The sequence below is a fragment of the Myotis myotis genome, unplaced genomic scaffold, assembly GCF_014108235.1.
Source record: "Myotis myotis isolate mMyoMyo1 unplaced genomic scaffold, mMyoMyo1.p scaffold_m19_p_11, whole genome shotgun sequence".
Taxonomy (NCBI): Eukaryota; Metazoa; Chordata; class Mammalia; order Chiroptera; family Vespertilionidae; genus Myotis; species Myotis myotis.
This window is the reverse complement of record NW_023416315.1, coordinates 68,454,243-68,473,685: the sequence shown is the minus strand read 5'-3', so window position 1 is coordinate 68,473,685 and position 19,443 is coordinate 68,454,243. Positions and strand designations below refer to the sequence as shown.

Below are 19,443 nucleotides of genomic sequence, written 5' to 3'. Positions count from 1 at the left end.
TTTACTTGCTGGCTAAAGATCAATTTAACGTGTTTGACTTTTATAGCAAAAATTTAGAAAATTCAGCACATACTCCTATTTTAAGAACAGTTAATGGTTTGATCATAACCACTAGCACATGTGATTTACATGTCATTGTGAAATATATCTTTTATACCAACAATGCACTGTAATATTAAATGCTAAGGACTAATACCTTCTGTATCAGAGTGAAGGGGAAATAAGAACATGTACACACACACTCACATGCTTATTTTTGCAAAAAGAAAGATAGGAATGATAGGTCAGAAACTAAGGAAAATAGCAGCCTATAGGGTGGGTGAGAATAGATGTCGGAAGATTAAGATCACAGCAAGACTTCACTGCATTACCACTTTTTTACATAGTTTTAATCTTTGAAACTCATAAATGTTTAAGTTATTTGAAAAATAAAATTAAATCAAAAGGATATAAAAGCAAACATAAAATGTAATAGAATAAAAAAAATTAATCCAACTGGATATCACATGGACAATATAACCATACACAAAAAAGAATTCAAGTAACTTTTAAACATAGCATTCTGAATATTTCTTGTGAGATCTATTATAAAGAAAAAAGTCAAAGAAGTATTAAAGTCCATTTAATATTTTGTGAGATCTGATTGGCATAAAACATTACGTTAGTTTCAAGTGTACAACATAATGATTCAATATTTGTATATTTGCAAAATTATCACCATACTAAGTCTAGTTAACACCTGTCCAGACATAGTTACAGAATTTTTTTGTGATGAGAACTATAAAGGTCTATTCTCTTAGCATTAGCAGGTTTATTGTTAACTGTAATATTTGCATTGTGATTCCAAAATTATTTTATGTATATTTTGTGGTAGAGCAAAATGTGCATTCATGTTATAAGAAATTTAAATTTTCACTGCTAGGGAAACAAATGCAAATATACAATTTTAAAGGTAAGAAATACCTGCAATGTTAAATTTTGGAAATATCAGTGTTAGCTCATGATTAAATTATATACAATTAATATAGACAGTTATTACATACAATTAATTATATATATATATTTTCTGTGTGTGTGTGTGTGTGTGTGTGTGTATTTCTTTGCTCTGTCACTGAAAGGGCTAAGAGCAACAATCTCTCAGTAACATAAGCACACCTAACACCAGATACTAGATCTCGGTTTCTATAAACTAAAAAAAAAATCAGGATTCCGCCGAAACCGGTTTGGCTCAGTGGATAGAGCGTCGGCCTGCGGACTGAAAGGTCCCAGGTTCGATTCCGGTCAAGGGCATGTACCTGGGTTGCGGGCACGTCCCCAGTGGGGGATGTGCAGGAGGCAGCTGGTCGATGTTTCTCTCTCATTGATGTTTCTAACTATCTCTCTCCCTTCCTCTCTGTGGAAAATCAATAAAATATATTTTAAAAAAAAAATCAGGATTCCTTGATATAATGGCTGATTCCAGCAGTGGGGCAGAAAAAACACAAAGTGAGGCTAGAACGATTTGCTGTTTAAGGCAACCAGAAAGTTCAGAAATAAAAGGATTCATGTACAAATGACATAGAAGCAACAAACAATCCAATAAAAAATTGGCAAAGGATCTAAATACACTTCTCTAAAGAGGATATACAGATATACAGATGGCAATAGATATATGAAAAAAATGCTCAATGTCACTAATCATCAGAGAGATGCAAAAACTACAATGAGGTATCCCCTCTCACCTGTCAGAATGGCTATCATCAATAAATCAACAAACAGCCTTAACCGGTTTGGCTCAGTGGATAGAGCGTCAGCCTGTGGACTGAAAGGTCCCAGGTTCAATCCCAGTCAAGAGCATGTACCTTGGTTGCAGGTCCATCTCCAGTACCTTGGTTGCAGGTACATCTCCAGTAGGAGGTGTGCAGGAGGCAGCTGATCGATGTTTCTCTCTCATCGATGTTTCTAACTCTCTATTCTCCCTTCCTCTATGTAAAAAATCAATAAAATATATTTTTAAAAAAAAATAAAAATAAATAAATCAACAAACAACAAGCAGTAGTGAGGATGTGGAGAAAAGGGAACCCTCCTGTACTGTTAGTGGGAAGGCAGACTGAGTTTCCTCAAAAAATTGAAAATGGAACTGCCATTTGACCCAGAGATTCCAATTCTGGGAATATATCTGAAGAAACCTGAAGCACTGATTCAAAAGAATATATGCACCCCTATGTTCACTGCATTGTTATTTACAATAGCCAAGATTTGGAAGCAGCCCAAGTGCCCATCAGCAGATGAGTGGATAAAAAAGCTGTGGTACATTTACACAATGGAATACTACGAGGCTGTAAAAAAGAAGGAAATCTTACCTTTTGCAACAGCATGGATGGACCTGGAGCGTATTATGCTAAGTGAATAAGCCAGTCAGAAAAAGACATATACCACATGATTTCACTTATATGTGGAATCTAATGAACAAAATAAACTGACAAACAAAATAGAAACAGACTCATAGATACAGAGAACAGACTGACAGCTGTCAGAGGGAGCGGGGTTGGCAGGCTGGGTGAAAAAGGCGAAGGGATTAAACAAAACCAAAATTCACAGACACAGGCAACAGTACGGTAATTACCAGAAGGAAAAGGGGAGGTCGGTGGGAGAGATAGAAGAGAGAAAAGGGGCGATAAATGGTGACAAAGGGAGACTTGCCTTTGGTCGGTGAACAGACAATACAATATACAGATGATGAAATGCAGAACTGTACACCTGAAACCTATATAATTGTACTAATCAATGTCACCCCAATAAATTCAATTAAAACATTTTAAAAACCTTGAAAAAATAGAAAGGTCAAAAATGATTTTATAAATTAAAGCAATCTCTTTACCCCTCAGCTGGAGAAAGCATAAAATGGATTGAAAAAAAATATTTATTGGTTGAATTCTGGACTCAGGTAAGGATTCTAACTGGCCATCTCATGATAACCCAAGTAAAGAAATATTGCCATGTGGTGTTCAATATTTTTGAGACACATTTTCTTTTCACTGGGGTGCTCCCTCATTTCCATTGACAGTGTCATATTATTCTCACATATTTAAGACATTGGAAATATTTACCTCATCGTGAATGGCTCGCCGGTTGGAGGGCTGGATTAAGACCTTGTATCCCAGGTTGGTGATCCCTTTGATGTGCCGGGGAGCCAGTGGCGCCCTCCTCTCCCAGGCGTTCACATCCTCCCGCCTCAGGGCCATCACAGGCTTGTGGTGAAGCCCCCTGCGGAGGCTGAGCCCCAGCCGGCCCAGCCTGGTGCTACACGTGCGCAGCATCTCGAAGCCTAGTGACTGCAAAGACATCATAAGAGCACAGGACAAGGGGCAGGCGGGCTCACAGGTCAGTTCTGGTCTCCTAAGAAATCTGCTGTAAAAGCCAACCAGCTCAGATGGTAGCAGATACAAGATAGAGAAAACAGGAGAAGAAACCTGGACGGTATAGTGTTCCTTTACCCAGACGCAAATTGCCACAAACGATGTTATTTCTTTCCAAAAATAAAAAAAGTACAGAGCGCCCTGGCCAGGTGGCTCAGGTGGTTGGAAGGCCATCCATGCACCAAAAGGTTTCGGGTTTGATCCCCCATCAGGGCACATACCTAGGTTACAGGTTCCATCCCACATCCGGGTGTGTACAGGAGGCGACCAACTGACCTAGGTTACAGGTTCCATCCCACATCCGGGTGTGTACAGGAGGCGACCAACTGATGTTTCTCTCTCACATCTCTCTCTCTCTCTCTCTCTCTTTCTCTCTCTCTCTCTCTCTCTCTCTCTCTCTCTCTCTCTCTCTCTCCCTTTTTCTCAAAATCAATAAAAACATATCCTTGGGTGAGGATTAAAAAGTACAGAGCAATGTATGGAACACTAACCCATATCTGGAAGCTGAAGTTGATTTTTAAATATATGTTTTTATCAAACAACTATTCAGCACCAAAGTTTTAAGCACTTTAACCTGCAATGCAAATATAGGAAGATTTGAGAGCATAGGTTTGGAATTCTCTAATCATGTCCAAGATTCTTGGTGATCTAGCTCCAACGTGTTTCAAGTTTCATCTCTGACCACTTTCTAGCAAGTGCTGCTCAGTGTTGGGCCGCCTGTTCCTCAGTGAACTGCTTTTCACTTTCACTGGTCGGTGATGAGATACGCACAGAAAGAGAAAGTTAGCATTTAGAGACCTTGGCATCACATGACCACTTGTCTAGGAATTCACTGTTACAGAATTTTATAAAAGGATTGGTCCCGGGCACATTGGACATTTAAGAAAACAAAACAAACACACATGTCTGTCCACCCACGTGTTAGTTTAAGAAGCAGAGCCCTGAACGCAAATACACGGACTACATGATTTCACACGTCCCAGAAATGTTCTACCAATTACTACTAGCATTTAGCCAAAGTGGTATGGAATACCTTTCTGTTACATCAGACGGCAACCTCTAAACCAGACCCACCACGCAGATGGGGAATGTTTATCCAAACCTGGGGCATACAAATACTTGCCACCGGAGAAGGCAGCTCACAGCACCACAGACCAAAAGAACAAAGGGACCAGCAAAGAGCCCCTGTAAGAAGGCTTAGGGAGGGAGAAGCCATGAACAGAAAGGGCTGCACACAGCAAGTGAGCACGCAGATGCTTAGGGCCCGCATCGATGATCAACAGCATCTCAGGAAAAGACTGTTGGGTATTCTCTCTAAATTTTGGTTTACTTAAGATACTTTTGTTTTTAAAAGAGACAACACTGAGCCCAAACACAAGCCAAAGCACATAGCATTGATTCTCTCCCAAGACAGAGGAAAAAACAGCAGCACCCCATGAACCTTGAATCCCTATGTTCTCCAATAAAACCCACTCCAAAGACATGCAGTTCTTTTGAACACACAGGTAAGCCCAGAAATGTCCCCATCGTCCCAGCAGGAGCTGTGTTTCATATTCCACAGGTGGTGGAGGGACACCACATCCTCTGTTGTTCGAAGCAATTCTTGGCGTTAACATGAGGGAACACTTTCAGATAATATAGCCCCTCCCTCCCCTCAACCTGATTCATAACCACAGCCTCCCCTCCCTTGGCGACCATCCCTCTCCCTCCCCCCTCCTCCTCTGTCTGGGGCGGGGATGTGATAGGAGAGACACAGACATAAGCATGTCATAGATTTTGGCAAAGACAGGCTGAGCCTCTGGAGTTTATTTGGGAAGTTGCTTTCACTTTCCCTTTTTGTAGGCAATTCTCAAATCACAAGTCCCGGAACTTTGTTTTCAAACAAATGTTAACAATGGTTACCACTGACTGGACATAATATGCCAAGCACCAGGCTGGGCACCTTGCAGACATTATTTTATTTTCTCCTTGCGAAAAGTCTTATTAAGTAGATACTGTGGTTACCCCGTTTTACGGGTGAAGAAACTGGCCCGGAGTCTCAGTAGAACTGACGCTTTCAAGCAGAAGCGGGATTCCTCGGTTACCAGTTAACAATCAGGATTTTCTCTTCTTTGCAGAAGCCTGCAGATCCACACCATGCAGATCTGACACGGGTTGTTACTGCTGCCAGCTTGGTTCAGAAGTGGATGAGATCCATATAGCATCGGCTTTACCACTTCCTAGTGAATGATCAATTCTGCCCCAAGCATGGGCTGCCTCTGCCCACCCCTTTCCCATGTGCCGCCAAAAACCCTTCCTGAGTCCCTGCCAAGATACGTCCAGTTCTCTGGGAGCTTAGGAAAACATTCATGCAGGCATTACTGCATTACTAACTGCCTGAACCTGAAACGTGGTCTCAGCCTAGAACTTTCCGGGCCCACCATTCATTTCATTGTAAGGTTATACTGAACTATCCAGCAGTGAAGATTTCTCCATTGCTTTTAGGCGAGGCACGGCAGGTGTCTGGTATTTCATGGAAATGCCCAGGTTGGCTGTTCCGGGTGTCCCTGTCCTGGAATTTGTGGTGTTGTGTTTTTTTCCCCGAGGAGATCGGGAAGTAAACAACTTGTGTATTTCTGGTAATGCCTCCCACGAAACAAAGCAGGAAGGCCCCTGGCTTACCGCTGGCGCTGGCCAGGTCACTTCACGGTGACAGGTGCTGATAACAGCCCATAGCATGAGCAAAGAGGATGTGGACGAGCAAGAGGAGAAGAAAAAGAAAGATCTGGGGAGAATAAGGAGGAGCAACAGGAGAAGAGGGCTAGGGGGAGAAAGAGAAGTGTCACCCAGTCAGGGGAGGGGACAAAACCCTTCCCCTGACAATTGCTAAAAAGTCTTCCCAAAAAACTCAGGAAGGGCTAATGCTTCAACAACATAAAAATGACATTTAAAAGATTCTAGCCTATGTTTTTGTAAGATAAGAAGAGCACTAAGGTACACATTTCACTTCCCTAGGATTGATCGGGAATTTGAAATGACTCTGAATGTCGGGGGAGTACTCTACTGAACTAAATGCTCAGACATGCGCAGAGACAGGGGGACAGTCAGTGGATGGGCTCTAGCAATAGGACATAGTATGTGATATCGCAGTACCTCTCTTACCATCTCTCAATGGGGGAGAAGAAAAGAATTTCTTTCAACTTACAAATTATCAATCTTTACAACGTACACATGAGAATCGGGGGAAGGAGAACATGCTTATATGTTCTTGGTATTTCTATCCTTTTCAAGCGAAATGAAAAGGAAAATGGGTATTAAAAATAGAAATAGAGCATAGATAGATAGATAGATAGATAGATAGATAGATAGATAGATAGAGCATGGCACTCCATACATATACCACAATTCTCTTTCAGTGACCATGATATAAACTGTGGTGATTAAGTATATCATCACCCCAAATCACATGAAGGAAACAAAGAACATTTTGTGAGGTGTATTTATAAAAGATTCTATCTGAGGAAAAGCCATGTTCACAGGCAGAGGAACTGATACGTATTTGGGAAGGTCCTTTCAAATGATGAGCAGACTGGTCTTTGTACAATTACATATATTAATATAGTAGTAGCTGATCTTTTGGATATTTAAATAAAAATATAATAAAAGCCCCAAATTTTCTTGATGGAGTTAGATTTTGCCCATTGATTATAGAAGAGGTGTTTTGATTTCTTTCTTTAATTCAAAAAAATCTGGTGGGCCCCTAAGATGTGCATAGCATGATGTTAGGTACTTCTAAAGAAGCAGAAATTCCATTTCTGCCCATTTTCATGGGATCCAACAGGAGCAGGGTGAGACAATTTCATTTAATTATATGGTCCCCATTAAAATCTAATGGTGAGCCCTGGTTGGTGTGGCTCAGTTGGTTAGAGCATTGTCCTATACACTAAAAGGTATCAGGTTCGATTCCCAGTCAGGACACATGTGGGACGCAGCTCATTGATGTTTCTCTTTTCTCTCTCCCCCCACCTCTCTCTCTCAGATGAAATTTCTAAAAAAATTTTAAAATCTTATAGTGAAATATCAATTACTGATTCTAACTGGTGAATTATCAATTACTGATTTTAACTGAATATTAGAGTCAGAATGACCCTGAAGGTAGTGAGCCCCATAAAAGTCAGGAATTTTCTGTGGTTTATAAAAATCATTTTCCAAGTATCTATGGATGAATCACAATAAAAACAGTCTACTGTTCTGGTAGTCATAACTTTTAAACGTAACTGGATTAACCATTTGTACGCTATAAGCATCTAGAGACGCAAGCAGGGGACCTTTTTTAATTAAATTCAAAATATCGTGGCAGTTAACTGGTTAAGTTACATCTATCTGCTACTGTTTAGGTAGTAGTATGCCATACCACATTGTATTTGATTTGTGCTGATTTTCATGAGTAAGAGTGGTAGGTAGTTTAATAGAGCTGAGGTCTACATAGAGCTTTCTATTTTTTTCATCTAATATTAAAAAATCCTTTAAGTCTCTTCAGTCCTTTTCATAGCATCAACCTAACCAGGAAACTTTTTAAACTCACAAACCACTCACCTAAACCAGAACAATTTGTTAGCTAAATTCAAGAACTTAAGTACAAAAAGGGCCTCCTAATTTCTGTGTCCAGTGGGACACATATAAAGTAATACAAATTCCGAATTAACAAATTAAGTCCAAACCTCCCATCTCTAGCCCCCATAGTCACAGACGTGCTCTTTGTCCTAATGTTTAGATTTTTAAAATAATGCCACCAGTCTATAATTCAATGACTCAAACTCAAACTAAATCACATGGAGAGATTTCTCAATGCCAATTATTTGTTGTACCAATCAGGCACACATCTTGATTAAATATTGAGAGGCTAAGGAATGGAGTAACCTTGAGTTGAACAAAATAAGGAAATGGCTGAGAAATGAAAATGTTTTATACTTACCCTTCCAATTCACTCAAAAAACACAAGTGTCTTTAAAAACCAGGGTTTCCCAGGAAGCCTTGGTACTGTAGCTAAGGGAAGGCAGCTCCATGGCGGTGCGCCTTGGCCCACACTACGTAGTATTTGGTATTCAGACCATAATACTCCTGGAGAGGTCCCAAAAAGTTACAAATTAACAGAACACCTGATGATGGCCTAGCACTAATTCAAATGCCTTCCAACCCCAAGGCTTGCTAGAACTCGGCCTGGGCATGCAGTAACACCGTCCTGCCTCCACGCCTGTACTTCCTGTTGCACAGCCACATCCTCCAATGCTTCCACATTAAACTCCTCACAGTCGGCCAGAAATTTAAAAAAAAAGTAGACTTGGGGGGGGGGGTGGACTCTATGAATATTAATTAATCTGGTCTAAGAATACTCCTAAATTCTCAAGCCCATGAACTAGGCATAGTTACCCAAGGATCGGAGACCCAAGGTTCACCTGGTGTCTAGCCCACAGATTTTGTTTCGCTGAGATGGAATGCAAAGTTAGTTCTGAATTGGAGGCTCATCCAAAATGTCTCTCTGCTTGTTTGCCTGTCTCTTTGCTAAACTGCAAATGCTCTGAGGGAATAAACTGTGTTTTATTCACCTTTTGTTACTGGTACGTAGGAGACTCAAATGTTTTAAGAAAAAAAAAAGAATGAATCAATGACCAAGTTTAAGTGAACATCATAAAGACCTATGCAGCCGGGAAAACAAAGTAGACACACCAAACAGGGACTCACATTCCCCTCCCCACCCCGGCTCCCAGCCACAACATTCAACAACAACAAAAAAAGCTATTCTCTGCCAAGGTCTTAGAGACCAACAAATGTTATGAAATGCAATATAATATGGTAGGAAAATACAGACCTGGGAGCCGAAACTAATAACTAGTTGTAGGGTTCCCTCTCTTGACCTCAGTCTCCTCTTCCAGACTAATTTACAGTACAAAAGTCCTTTTCAGCTCTCATAGTCTATTAAGGATATTAGTGCCCAGGCACTGTGGATTACAAAATCATTAGAATTTTAGAACATAAATAGACACTCTGACTCAGGGAGATCCAGCTAAAGTATACTAAACAAGGAAGCAAAAACACTAAAAAGACTATGGGCGGCAGCCATTCTCCTGTTACCTGCATTAACTAACTGCAGTCATCGGGAGCCCAGAGCTTGCAACAGGAGGTCCACACCTCAAAGGAATACCAACTCCTTGTCCACAGATGGCCTGGGCAACTGGACTCCACTTACTCTGTGGCCTCGGTGCATAACAACCTGTCTATATTTTATCTGCAAAATGGAGTCGGGTCTGCTGTGAAGTTTATTCGAACTAATACACATAAAGTGCTGAGCACTGCCTTGCATGCTGTAAACACTCCGTAAATGTTCAAAAATGAAGTCTCTAAGCCTGACCGCTCCTCAAAGAGGAGCACAGCGACACCACCAACAGAAGACACTATCTTCCTCTCCTCTTTGTCAGACCTTGTAGGTGAGCATGTCAAACTCGCCTCATAACAAATATAATGGTATGTAAGAAATGTTTTAATAAAGATTTTGTAACTTAATTTTTACAATATCCTGTTATACATAATTATTAATAACAAACTACAACATTCGCTAATGACTGATTACTATAATTGTGTTGCATTCACTTCCCTTACACACAGGCACACCATTTCTCTCCACTATTAGCAGCAGCGAACATTTTAGCAGCTGATGGCCACGTCATTAGTCTCGGACTGACTTGTTTTGTGTGCACAACAGGAAATATTTCGCTTTCGGAGAACAAAAAAAATAGGTTTATTTGCATTACGCTTATTAATTTGTGCAGTTATTCAGAGTCTGGTAAGTTAATGTTCAAGCAAAAGTATTAATTTTTATTAAAATGTTCTATATTTTATGTTAACGATGACTTATTTCAGCCCTTTTATTCAGCATGTCTATCACGATACACCTATGTTTCTATGAAAATTGAAGCTTTTGTTTTTTTGCGGCCCACATAAACTTAAACCTTGTTTATTTGGCCTGTGTTCACCTTTGAGTTTGACATGCTTGCTGTAAGGCCTTCACAATGGCTTCCTGTTAATTCCCTCCCAGTCTTACATCCAAAAAAGGAGCCCAGGAAGCCCTCTTTGCAACGTCACCCTTAGGCACGGGCATTCAAGATAAACAACTTACCATGTTGATGCTGCGCTTCATCAAATTTAAGACTTTTTATTTTTTCACATTTTAGCATCCCTGAAATAGGAATGCATCTTAAATGATTTCATCTGAGATAAATATGGTGATAATGTTATTGGTTACTTCCCATTCAAAATGCCCAGTGCTTCTGTTATTCCATGAATTTCAGGAATTTGCTGTGGCCTCACCAAGGAAATGTGCCACTGTTTATAGTTTTACTTCTATAAAAAAATAATTTGCAAAAATGAAAACTTTTTTGTTAAATGGACACTACCTACACTTGAAAGACCACTTCCAAACTCCCAAGCCACGATTGGTTAAGATTTAAATAAAGGTTTAAAGTTAGCTAGGGGGGTAAATTTCAATTGTAAATAATTCAAATTAAAGTGCTGCTGATGATGCCGCCCATAACAAATGAGAGTGATAACAAATACGGATTTCTGGAGAGTGGGAGAGTGACTTAGGAACGTTGGTTTAAACCTCTGTCCTCCCAGCTCACTTTGCAGAAAAGCCACCGGTTGACATCACCAGGTCAGGAAGCCCTCGGCTCGCTAGTCTTTATGGGGAAAAGGCGGGAAAGGAAGTGCAAGTGGCAAAATCAAAATACATGCACACACAGACAATAACACAACGCGCTGGGAGTGGTTTCTGTTTTTAAATAAAGTATGTGGAAGCCACTGCCCGGTCAGCGACCTGTGTGTGCACAGCCAGCTACGCCTGCGTAGTCACAGCTGCACCTTCTCCCCATCCCATCCCCGATGGATGGCCCACAGTATCAAAACATGCTCCTCTCTGTTCAGGTTACTGAACTCGCTCTCCTCCCCGCTCTCCAGGCCCCCACCCCACGTCCACTCCCCTAAAATCGGTGCCTGGAAAGCACATCGCTTCTGGAAGGCGTGAGGACACTGGAGCCCAGTTCCGTCAGGCAGGGCAGGCGAACAAACGGCTTCCACCCGCACCCACTCGCCGGGCGGGCGGGCTCCTCACTGGCCCACACAGACCCTGCAAGTCTCGGGGTTCAGGAGGCGCTGAGATCCGAGGCGTCCATCTCCCCCCCCCCCGCCCCCCGCCCCTCGCCTCCCTCCTGTCTGTTAGAGTGCGGACCCGGAGCCGCAGCTTGCTGGGCGAGAGGGAGGGTCCATGTCAAAGCCAGCCCGAGATGGCCGGGTGAGAAGTTTGTGATCAGAGTTGGGCTCAGCAGGCCAGAACTGGACAACAACTGCACAGAAAGACGGCGGCGGGGATGGGGTCCTCCTCCCCCCCCCCCTCCCCCCCCACCCACAATCTCCATCAACCACCCCCGCAGCCAGCCAATCTAAAGAAGCACTCAGTCCGAGAATCAACAGAGAGTTCGCTCCTCGGTTCCAACACGGATCGATCCTGGACTCCTCGGCAGCCCCACCCCCTTCCGCCGCCAAAAAAGAAATCCGAATGGCATCCCGCCCCCTTCTATGCAGCCAGTTGGGAGCCGCGCCAGCGGCCCCCCGGCTGGGCTGAGCCCTCAGTCCTCACTCCCCCAGCCCCTGCGCGCAGCGGCGAGCCCGGCAGCCTGCGGGGGGGCCCCCCGCGCGGCGCAGGAGCGGGGCGCAGAGCTCCGCCTGGGCTCCCGGCCGCACCCCGTCCCGCCGGCGACGCCCCCATCCCCGCGCATCCCGGCGGCGGAGCCCCCCGCACCCTCCTCACCTCGTCCTGCCGGGCGCTGACCGGTCCCCGCCGCCTCCCAGCTCCCGGGTCCCCGCAGGGTAGGCCCCGAAGTCCCGGCAACAATTGGGATGCGAGCCGGGAGGAGGAGGTGTTTGCTCAACTTCTGAGGACGTCAGGCCGCCTCCCCCCGCAGCCAATCAGCGGCCAGCCTGAGGGAACAACCTTCTCCTCCGCCAATCGGCGGCGCTCCCAGGTGCTGGGTCATGCCCGCCCCCGCTCCGCCCCGAAAATCCTCTGCCTGTTGGATCGCTGACCTGCGTCCTTCGCGGGGCCATCAGGTCCTCTCGGGACAGTTATTGACCAGGTTCCTAGCTGTCCGCAGCAGAGGACAGGCAGGGGCAGAGAACGACGAAAATAGCCGGGCCACACACGCTGCATAGATGCGTGCATTTCCTGGAAAAAGTTGTGCGCTCCTGTCCATTGCGTTTGTTTAGCAATTTACATTTTTTTTTTTTTTTTTCAAAGCATGTCCCCAGCCCCATAGCAAGCCTCTGAAGGCAGATAACAGCTCGGAGCACAGTTTTTGAGTCCAGCAAACGGAGGCTGGAAAAAAATTAGCATATCCATGTCCAATGATTCTTATGAATCAGGTGTATCTGGCAAAACCCAATGTTCTTTAAAAGTCCTAAGTGGCCCCAGAGGAACAGGGCAGATGCATTTCATAAACTCCAGCCTCAGCACTAGAGGCGGAGGGATGCCCGAAGCCCATGCGCGGTCCTGCTAAGGAGTCAATGCCAGAAGGTACTCTTCCCCCCTGTTTTTATAACTTTCTCCCACACGCACACTTTTCTCATACCTGCCACAGAGGTGTTGAACTATCAGACTCTCGTGTCAATAATCTAGAGCCTAGAATATTCTCATAAACTCCTCTCGCACCTGTAATTGCCGAGTAAATTAGAATCTTCTCTGGAAGTAGGAATTTTCTTCTGTATCTTCAGCTTCACATACCCAGAGTGACCTTCCTGGTGACCCCATCCCCACCCCACCCCCAAAGCCTTCTCTTCTTGCTGTGTTTCCCAGGTCTGTTCTTGATCTCTTGCCAACTTCCTAATCACCACCTCGCCGCGCCTGAAACCCCAAGTTTGCTTTAGTTCTTCCTCTGGCCTGTCAACCTTAACCTGTCCTTTCAAATCCCTCTACTATCACCCTCATTCAAACCCCTTTGTACACCACCCAGACTCTATTCCCTTAAGCACACAAATCTGACCAACTCATTGGCCTGAGCAAAAAGCCTCTGGGCTTCTCAGTAACCCTGGAACACAGGCGAAAGTCCTTCATACAATGTTGCTTCATGGGGTCATTGGGAGGATAAAATGAAATGATGCCCCAAGTGTTCTGCCAAGTGTCTATATAAAGAAACTGGTGATTATCATTTATTTTCCAGTGTTGGCCACCTACCTGTAATTCTCATCTACAAAAATGTCCACCTCTCTGAAACTCACCCATCCTTCCGGGTGCAGTTCAAACACCACTTCATCCACGAAGCCTTCCCTGAGCATTTCAACCAGATATGATCTCTCCCTTCTGTCTTACGTGTCTGCCTCTCTTGTTCTTACTGCAACCTTCCTCATATAATAGTCATTTGTGTTTATCTTACCTCCATCCCTTACCAGTCGTCGTCATCAAAACCTCAATAAAAACAAGTATATATATTTGGCCTTGCCTTCTTTTCCCTACTGCTCCTAGCACAATACAATGCATGTGCCGTGTCATAGGTAGGCCGGGGTCTCAGAAGGAATAGATGGCACAACCCAACTGGGGACATGAAGGGTATAGTGCAGGGGTGGGCAAACTTTTTGACTCGAGGGCCTCAATGGGTTCTTAAACTGGACCGGAGGGCCGGAACAAAAGCATGGATGGAGTGTTTGTGTGAACTAATATAGATTCAAAGTAAACATCATTACATAAAAGGGTACGGTCTTTTTTTTTTTTTTTTAGTTTTATTCATTTCAAACGGGCCGGATCTGGCCCGCGGGCCGTAGTTTGCCCACGGCTGGTATAGTGTGTGCAGGGATAAAGGGGGGCAACAAAAGACAGTGCTGCGCCCTGTGACTGGCAGCAATGAGAACTACCTGTAGGCCTTAGCCAGGCCAGAGGCAGGGATGGTCACCAGGATCCAGAACAAGCTCTAGCGATGGTGTAGCTGCAGCTATAGGCAGTGCCACCTGACAGAGGGGGCTTTGGAATCAATCAAAAAAGGAGCTGCCCACAGAATCAATAACCCCATCCGGAGAGGGAGCTACTTAAAGCAGGGGTCGCACAGCCGGTGTGGCTCAGTGGTTGAGCATTGACCTATGAACCAGGAGGTCATGGTTCAATTCCCCGTCAGGACACATGCCCGGGTCTTGGGCTTGATCCCCAGTGGGGGGCATGCATGAGGAAGCTGATCAATGATTCTCTCCCATCACTGATATTTCTCTTTCTCTCTCTCTCTCTCTCTCTCTCTCCCTTCTTCTCTGAAATCAATAAAAATATATGTATATTTTAAATGAATATATTGGGGAGTGAACAAACTTTTTTTCTGTAAATAAATATTTCAGGCCTTGCAGGCTTTAAAGTACCTGTCACAATTATCCAAATTGAGAAAATTGCAAGTCCCGTGGCATTTTCAGGGTCAATCTCTGTTGGTTTCTAATGTTTCCCATAGTCCCCAAGGGTCCATGGCATCCCAGGAGAGTCCGTTCCCTGCGCAGGGCATAACTCATGGAGCAAGTTGACTGCCCCTCGTCTCCTGCTTAGTTACTGTGATAAGTCTGCCACGCCTTAGAAATTTTCAGTTACACATCACTGTATCTTATATATCGGATGAGAGTTATATGCTATAATGTAAGTACATTTGGGGAATGCAAATGTTGTCATATATTTCACTGACACATGGTAAATCTAATATATTCAAATAAACGGGAAAAATCCAGTGCCCCTCCTTTCAGCTTCTCTCGAATGAAAGTCTCAAAAAATAAGATGTCTTGAAGGACTGAGAAAAGATTGGAGACAGGAGGGAAAAAGTGATTAAAACAAAAATGAAACACAAGTGTAATTTTTCTGGAATAATTGTAAGTGTCATTGAGCTGGAGATAGCTAACAGCCAGGTTTCAGAAGTAAGGAGACTCGAGACGTTCTTTTTCTAGTCCCAGTCTGGGTCAGGTACTGAATGAAGCCAATCTTTTACAGCAATTGTCTCACTATAGGGAAAGAAAGAATTAAAAGAATATAAAAATTGTTTTTGCAATGTAAGAAGTAGCAACCAGGAAAAATAATCACAACATAGGCAAAGTCCCAGCAAGAGCAGAAAATAAGAGAAAATAGCCCTCACATTGAAATGACTCTCATAATGATTGCCATCTGTACAGCTCCCCAGAAACAAATGAAGTAGAATTTGAAAGGAATGGGAAAACAATATTGAAGAAGGATGTTCCCTCTGGATGGTGTGTGTTGACATTGCCCATGATAGGCACAAACCTTTCTGTCTTTGTCACTTTTTAAAAAAATATATTTTATTGATTTTTTTACAGAGAGGAAGGGAGAGGGATAGAGAGTTAGAAACATCGATGAGAGAGAAACATCAATCAGCTGCTTCCTGCACATCTCCTATTGGGGATGTGACTGCAACCAAGGTACATGCCCTTGACCGGAATCGAACCTGGGACCCTTCAGTCCCCAGGCCAATGCTCTATCCACTGAGCCAATCCGGTTAGGGCTTTGTCACTTATTATTGTTGAACAACCCCAAACCCCTAAAACAAAACAAGCACAAAAAGACTAAAAGACCAGAACTTAATATATAGAGAGAGTATTTTGTGGGCCTGTATGCACAAGTTAACTCCAAATATGTTAGCTATTTTGTAAATATAGTTTAAATAAACACTTTCCGAAAACTAAATACCTAAAATGATAAAGGTGTTGCCCTAGCCAGTTTGGCTCAGTGGATAGGGCATTGGCCTGCAGACTGAAGGGTCCCAGGTTCGATTCCGCTCAAGGGCACATGCCCAGGTTGTGGGATCAATCCCCGGTAGGGGGCGTGCAGGAGGCAGCCAATCAATGATTCTCTCTCATCATTGATGTTTTTAATCTTTCTCACCCTCTCTTTTCCTCTCAAAATCAATAAAAATATTTTTTAAAAATAAAAATAAATAAATAAAATGACAAAGGTGTGTCAAGACAATGACCACACCAATGTACAAACTTCTCGGAGACAGAGACGTGCACCGTGTTTTTGGAATCCGCCAGTGTCTACTGCCTGCCCTATACACACTGGGGTCTGAGGGACCTAGGTCGTTATGAGACAGAAATAGATTTGGACACTGATAAAACAGGGGAACGAAAAAGGAATAAAATGAGGGAGAGTGGAGAAAACGAGGGTAAAGAATGAAGTGGAGGGTGAGAAACCAATAGCGGGAGGATTAAGGCAAAATTTACTCATTGTGTTCGAACCTGGAGCAAGGGCAACAAGGAGAATGAGCCACCATGGAGAGCGGAAACATAAATGTTTCAGAAAGAGCAAAGAAATCAAAGTTTTTGTGAAAACACCCAAATCTTAGAAGGCCTCTGTTGACGTTTCAGAAGGAAATTAAGCTGAAGGGGATTTTCACAGCTACAAACAACTTCTGCTTCCCACCTCTCTTTCTTGGGCAGAGGTGACCCTTGCCTTTTGACTGCAGCTTTTTCTCAGCTTCCTGGCAGCTGCAAAGCTCCATGGCTGGTGGGAGCATGGATGGGCTATATCTGCTGAGCTCCCAACCATGAAGTACCATCTCCCAGACAGGAAAGAAACTGTGTCCCTAGCACCTAATGAAGTTCAGTTGAAGTGGATTGAGTAATGTCCTCCAAAATTCATGTCCACCCAGAACCTCAGAATGTGACCTTATTTGAAAACCAGAGGCCCAGTGCACAAAATTCGTGCACTGGTGTGGTCCCTAGGCCTGGCCGGCAATTGAAGCGTCTGGCGTGGAAGGGCTGGTCCCAGCTAACCTCTGGGCCCTGGGCAGCACCTGGGCCCCCAGACCCCGAATGCCCCCCTCCACCTGAGTCACAGAACCCAAGTCCCCACACGGAGATGTGGTGAGCGCGGCCGGGAGCCAGGGCACAGTGTGGGCCTCTGGGCCACCCAGCAGCACCCCACAGAAGCCGGGCGGGCAGTGTGCTCTCTCCAGGCTGGCCTTGTAGACCAGCTCCTGCGCGAACCCACTGGAGCCCTACCAGTCTCTGCAGTCCCTGCAGCTACAGCCCAGCTCAACAAGAAGAGGCCATGCGGTGCGGGGCGGGCTCCTTGTGGGGTCTTTGTGGGCAGCCTGGCACCTGAGCGCAGGGGATGTGGGGTGGGGGTGGGAGGGGGCTTCCCCTGAGCACGAGCCCTGGCGTCCCGGGGGAGGGTAGCAGGGGGAGTGAGACTGAGCTAGGAGGACACCCCACATTCGCACCACACATCCATCCCCATCACCCCTGCCCCCAGTTAGCCGGCGAGAGGTCTCAGCATGTTGCTGGAGCCCACCATGTTCCACATTGCCCCCTGGTGGTCAGTGCCTGTCATAGCGACTGGTCGAGCTCCTGGTCTCCCTGTCAAACTCTGGGTCAAACAACCGCCCGAGGGAACAATTTGCATATTAGGCTTTCATTATATAGGATAGTGTATTTGCAGATATAATAGAATCAAGATGAGATCATACTGGATTCAGATGGGCTCTAAATCCACTGAAAATGTCCTTAGAAGAGACAGAAAAGGACACAGCGGCACCTGGAGGAAGGCCGTGTGAAAACAGAAGCAGAGCTCTAGCTGGTTTGGCTCAGTGGATAGAGCATTGGCCTGTGGACTGAAGGGTCCCGGGTTCGATTTCAGTCAAGGGTACATGCCCGGGTTGTGGGCTCGATCCCCAGTAGGGGGTGTGCAGGAGACAGTTGATCAACGATTCTCTCTCATCATTGATGTTTCTGTCTATCTCCCCTTCTCCCTTCCTCTCTGAAATCAATAAAAATATTAGAGGAAAGCAAAACAAAACACAGAAACCGAGATTGAAGTTATGCTGCCACAAGCTAAGGACACCCAGAAACCACGGAGCAAAGAGTGCACGGCCCTGCCAACACCTTCCTATGGGACCTCTGAATCCCAGAACTGTGAAACAATAAGTTTTCTTCTCATTCTTAGCCACTTTGTGATACTTCTTTATGGCAACCCTAGGAAATGGATACAGCCTTACACCACCAAAGATCTAGGTTGCCCTCCAATGTTGGGTGATTACCATGTAGCACTGTCATGAGGACAAAACAAAATAAAAACACACGATGAACAAAGAAGGTGGAAACGTACAGTTACTGCGCAGAAAGAAATTTACTACTCTACGCTACACCAATCTTCAAAAGGTTGTTTGCTCTGAATATCTAGAGAAGTTGAAGCTGTGAGCTCTGAAATCAGTGTGAAATCCAGTTACGCTGCAGCTGTTTGAGTCTACCTTTAAAAGAGCTATGCCTCTGGGTTTTGGAGAAACAGCCTTATTCCTGCAATTTCTACAGGCCCATCTAGCAAGGTATTTCCCTTTTAAAAACATGTGAAGAGAAAGTAGTGGAAACAAACTTGTTTTTAATCACTTCATCCCTGACAAGTCTTCTGTAACTCATGCCCCCTCATTAGGTAGGCTGACAAGAAGCACATCAGAGAATTGGTAAAAATTACTTGAAAACAGTCTCATTGTTATTATTATGCAGGGTACACTGGGCACCATAACTCCCAGAATATGAGAAAAAAAGTCCGAAAAGTACCATCCTCAAATGAAACAGATGAACAGCAACAAAATGGAGAGAAGAGTGACTGACTTTAGAAATTGTTTTGCAATGAAGCACTGAAGGCCCTGGCCGGTTTGGCTCAGTGGATAGAGCATCGGCCTGTGGACTGAAGGGTCCTGGGTTCAGTTCCGGTCAAGGGCATGGACCTGGGTTGCAGACTGTATCCCCAGCCCTGGTCAGGGCATGTGCTGGAGGCAACCGATCAATGTGTCTCTCTCACGTGGATGTTTCTCTTTCTGTTTCTCCCCTTCTCTTCCACTCTCTTTAAAAATCAATGGAAGAATAGCCTCAGGTGAGGCCTAACAATAAAGAAAGAAAGAAAGAAAGAAAGAAAGAAAGAAAGAAAGAAAGAAAGAAAGAAAGAAAGAAAGAAAGAAAGAAAGAAAGAAAGAATCACGGAAGGTACTGAGAA

At 44.3% G+C, this 19,443-nt stretch overlaps 1 protein-coding gene across 3 annotated transcripts in view; it reads right to left on the bottom strand.

Annotated features, from left to right (window-relative positions):
* AASS (aminoadipate-semialdehyde synthase) overlaps positions 1–12,383 on the bottom strand; it is a 70,036-nt gene extending 57,653 nt beyond the window's left edge. For all 3 annotated transcript variants that reach the window (XM_036328836.1, XM_036328837.1, XM_036328838.1), the window contains exons 1-2: positions 12,238–12,383; positions 3,090–3,314 (exon numbers count right to left, since the gene is read on the bottom strand). In XM_036328836.1, coding sequence (XP_036184729.1) covers positions 3,090–3,299 — 210 coding nt within the window. In that variant the 5' untranslated portion in view covers positions 3,300–3,314; positions 12,238–12,383. The remainder of the gene's footprint in view (positions 1–3,089; positions 3,315–12,237) is intronic.
* Between the last annotated feature and the right edge of the window lie 7,060 nt (positions 12,384–19,443).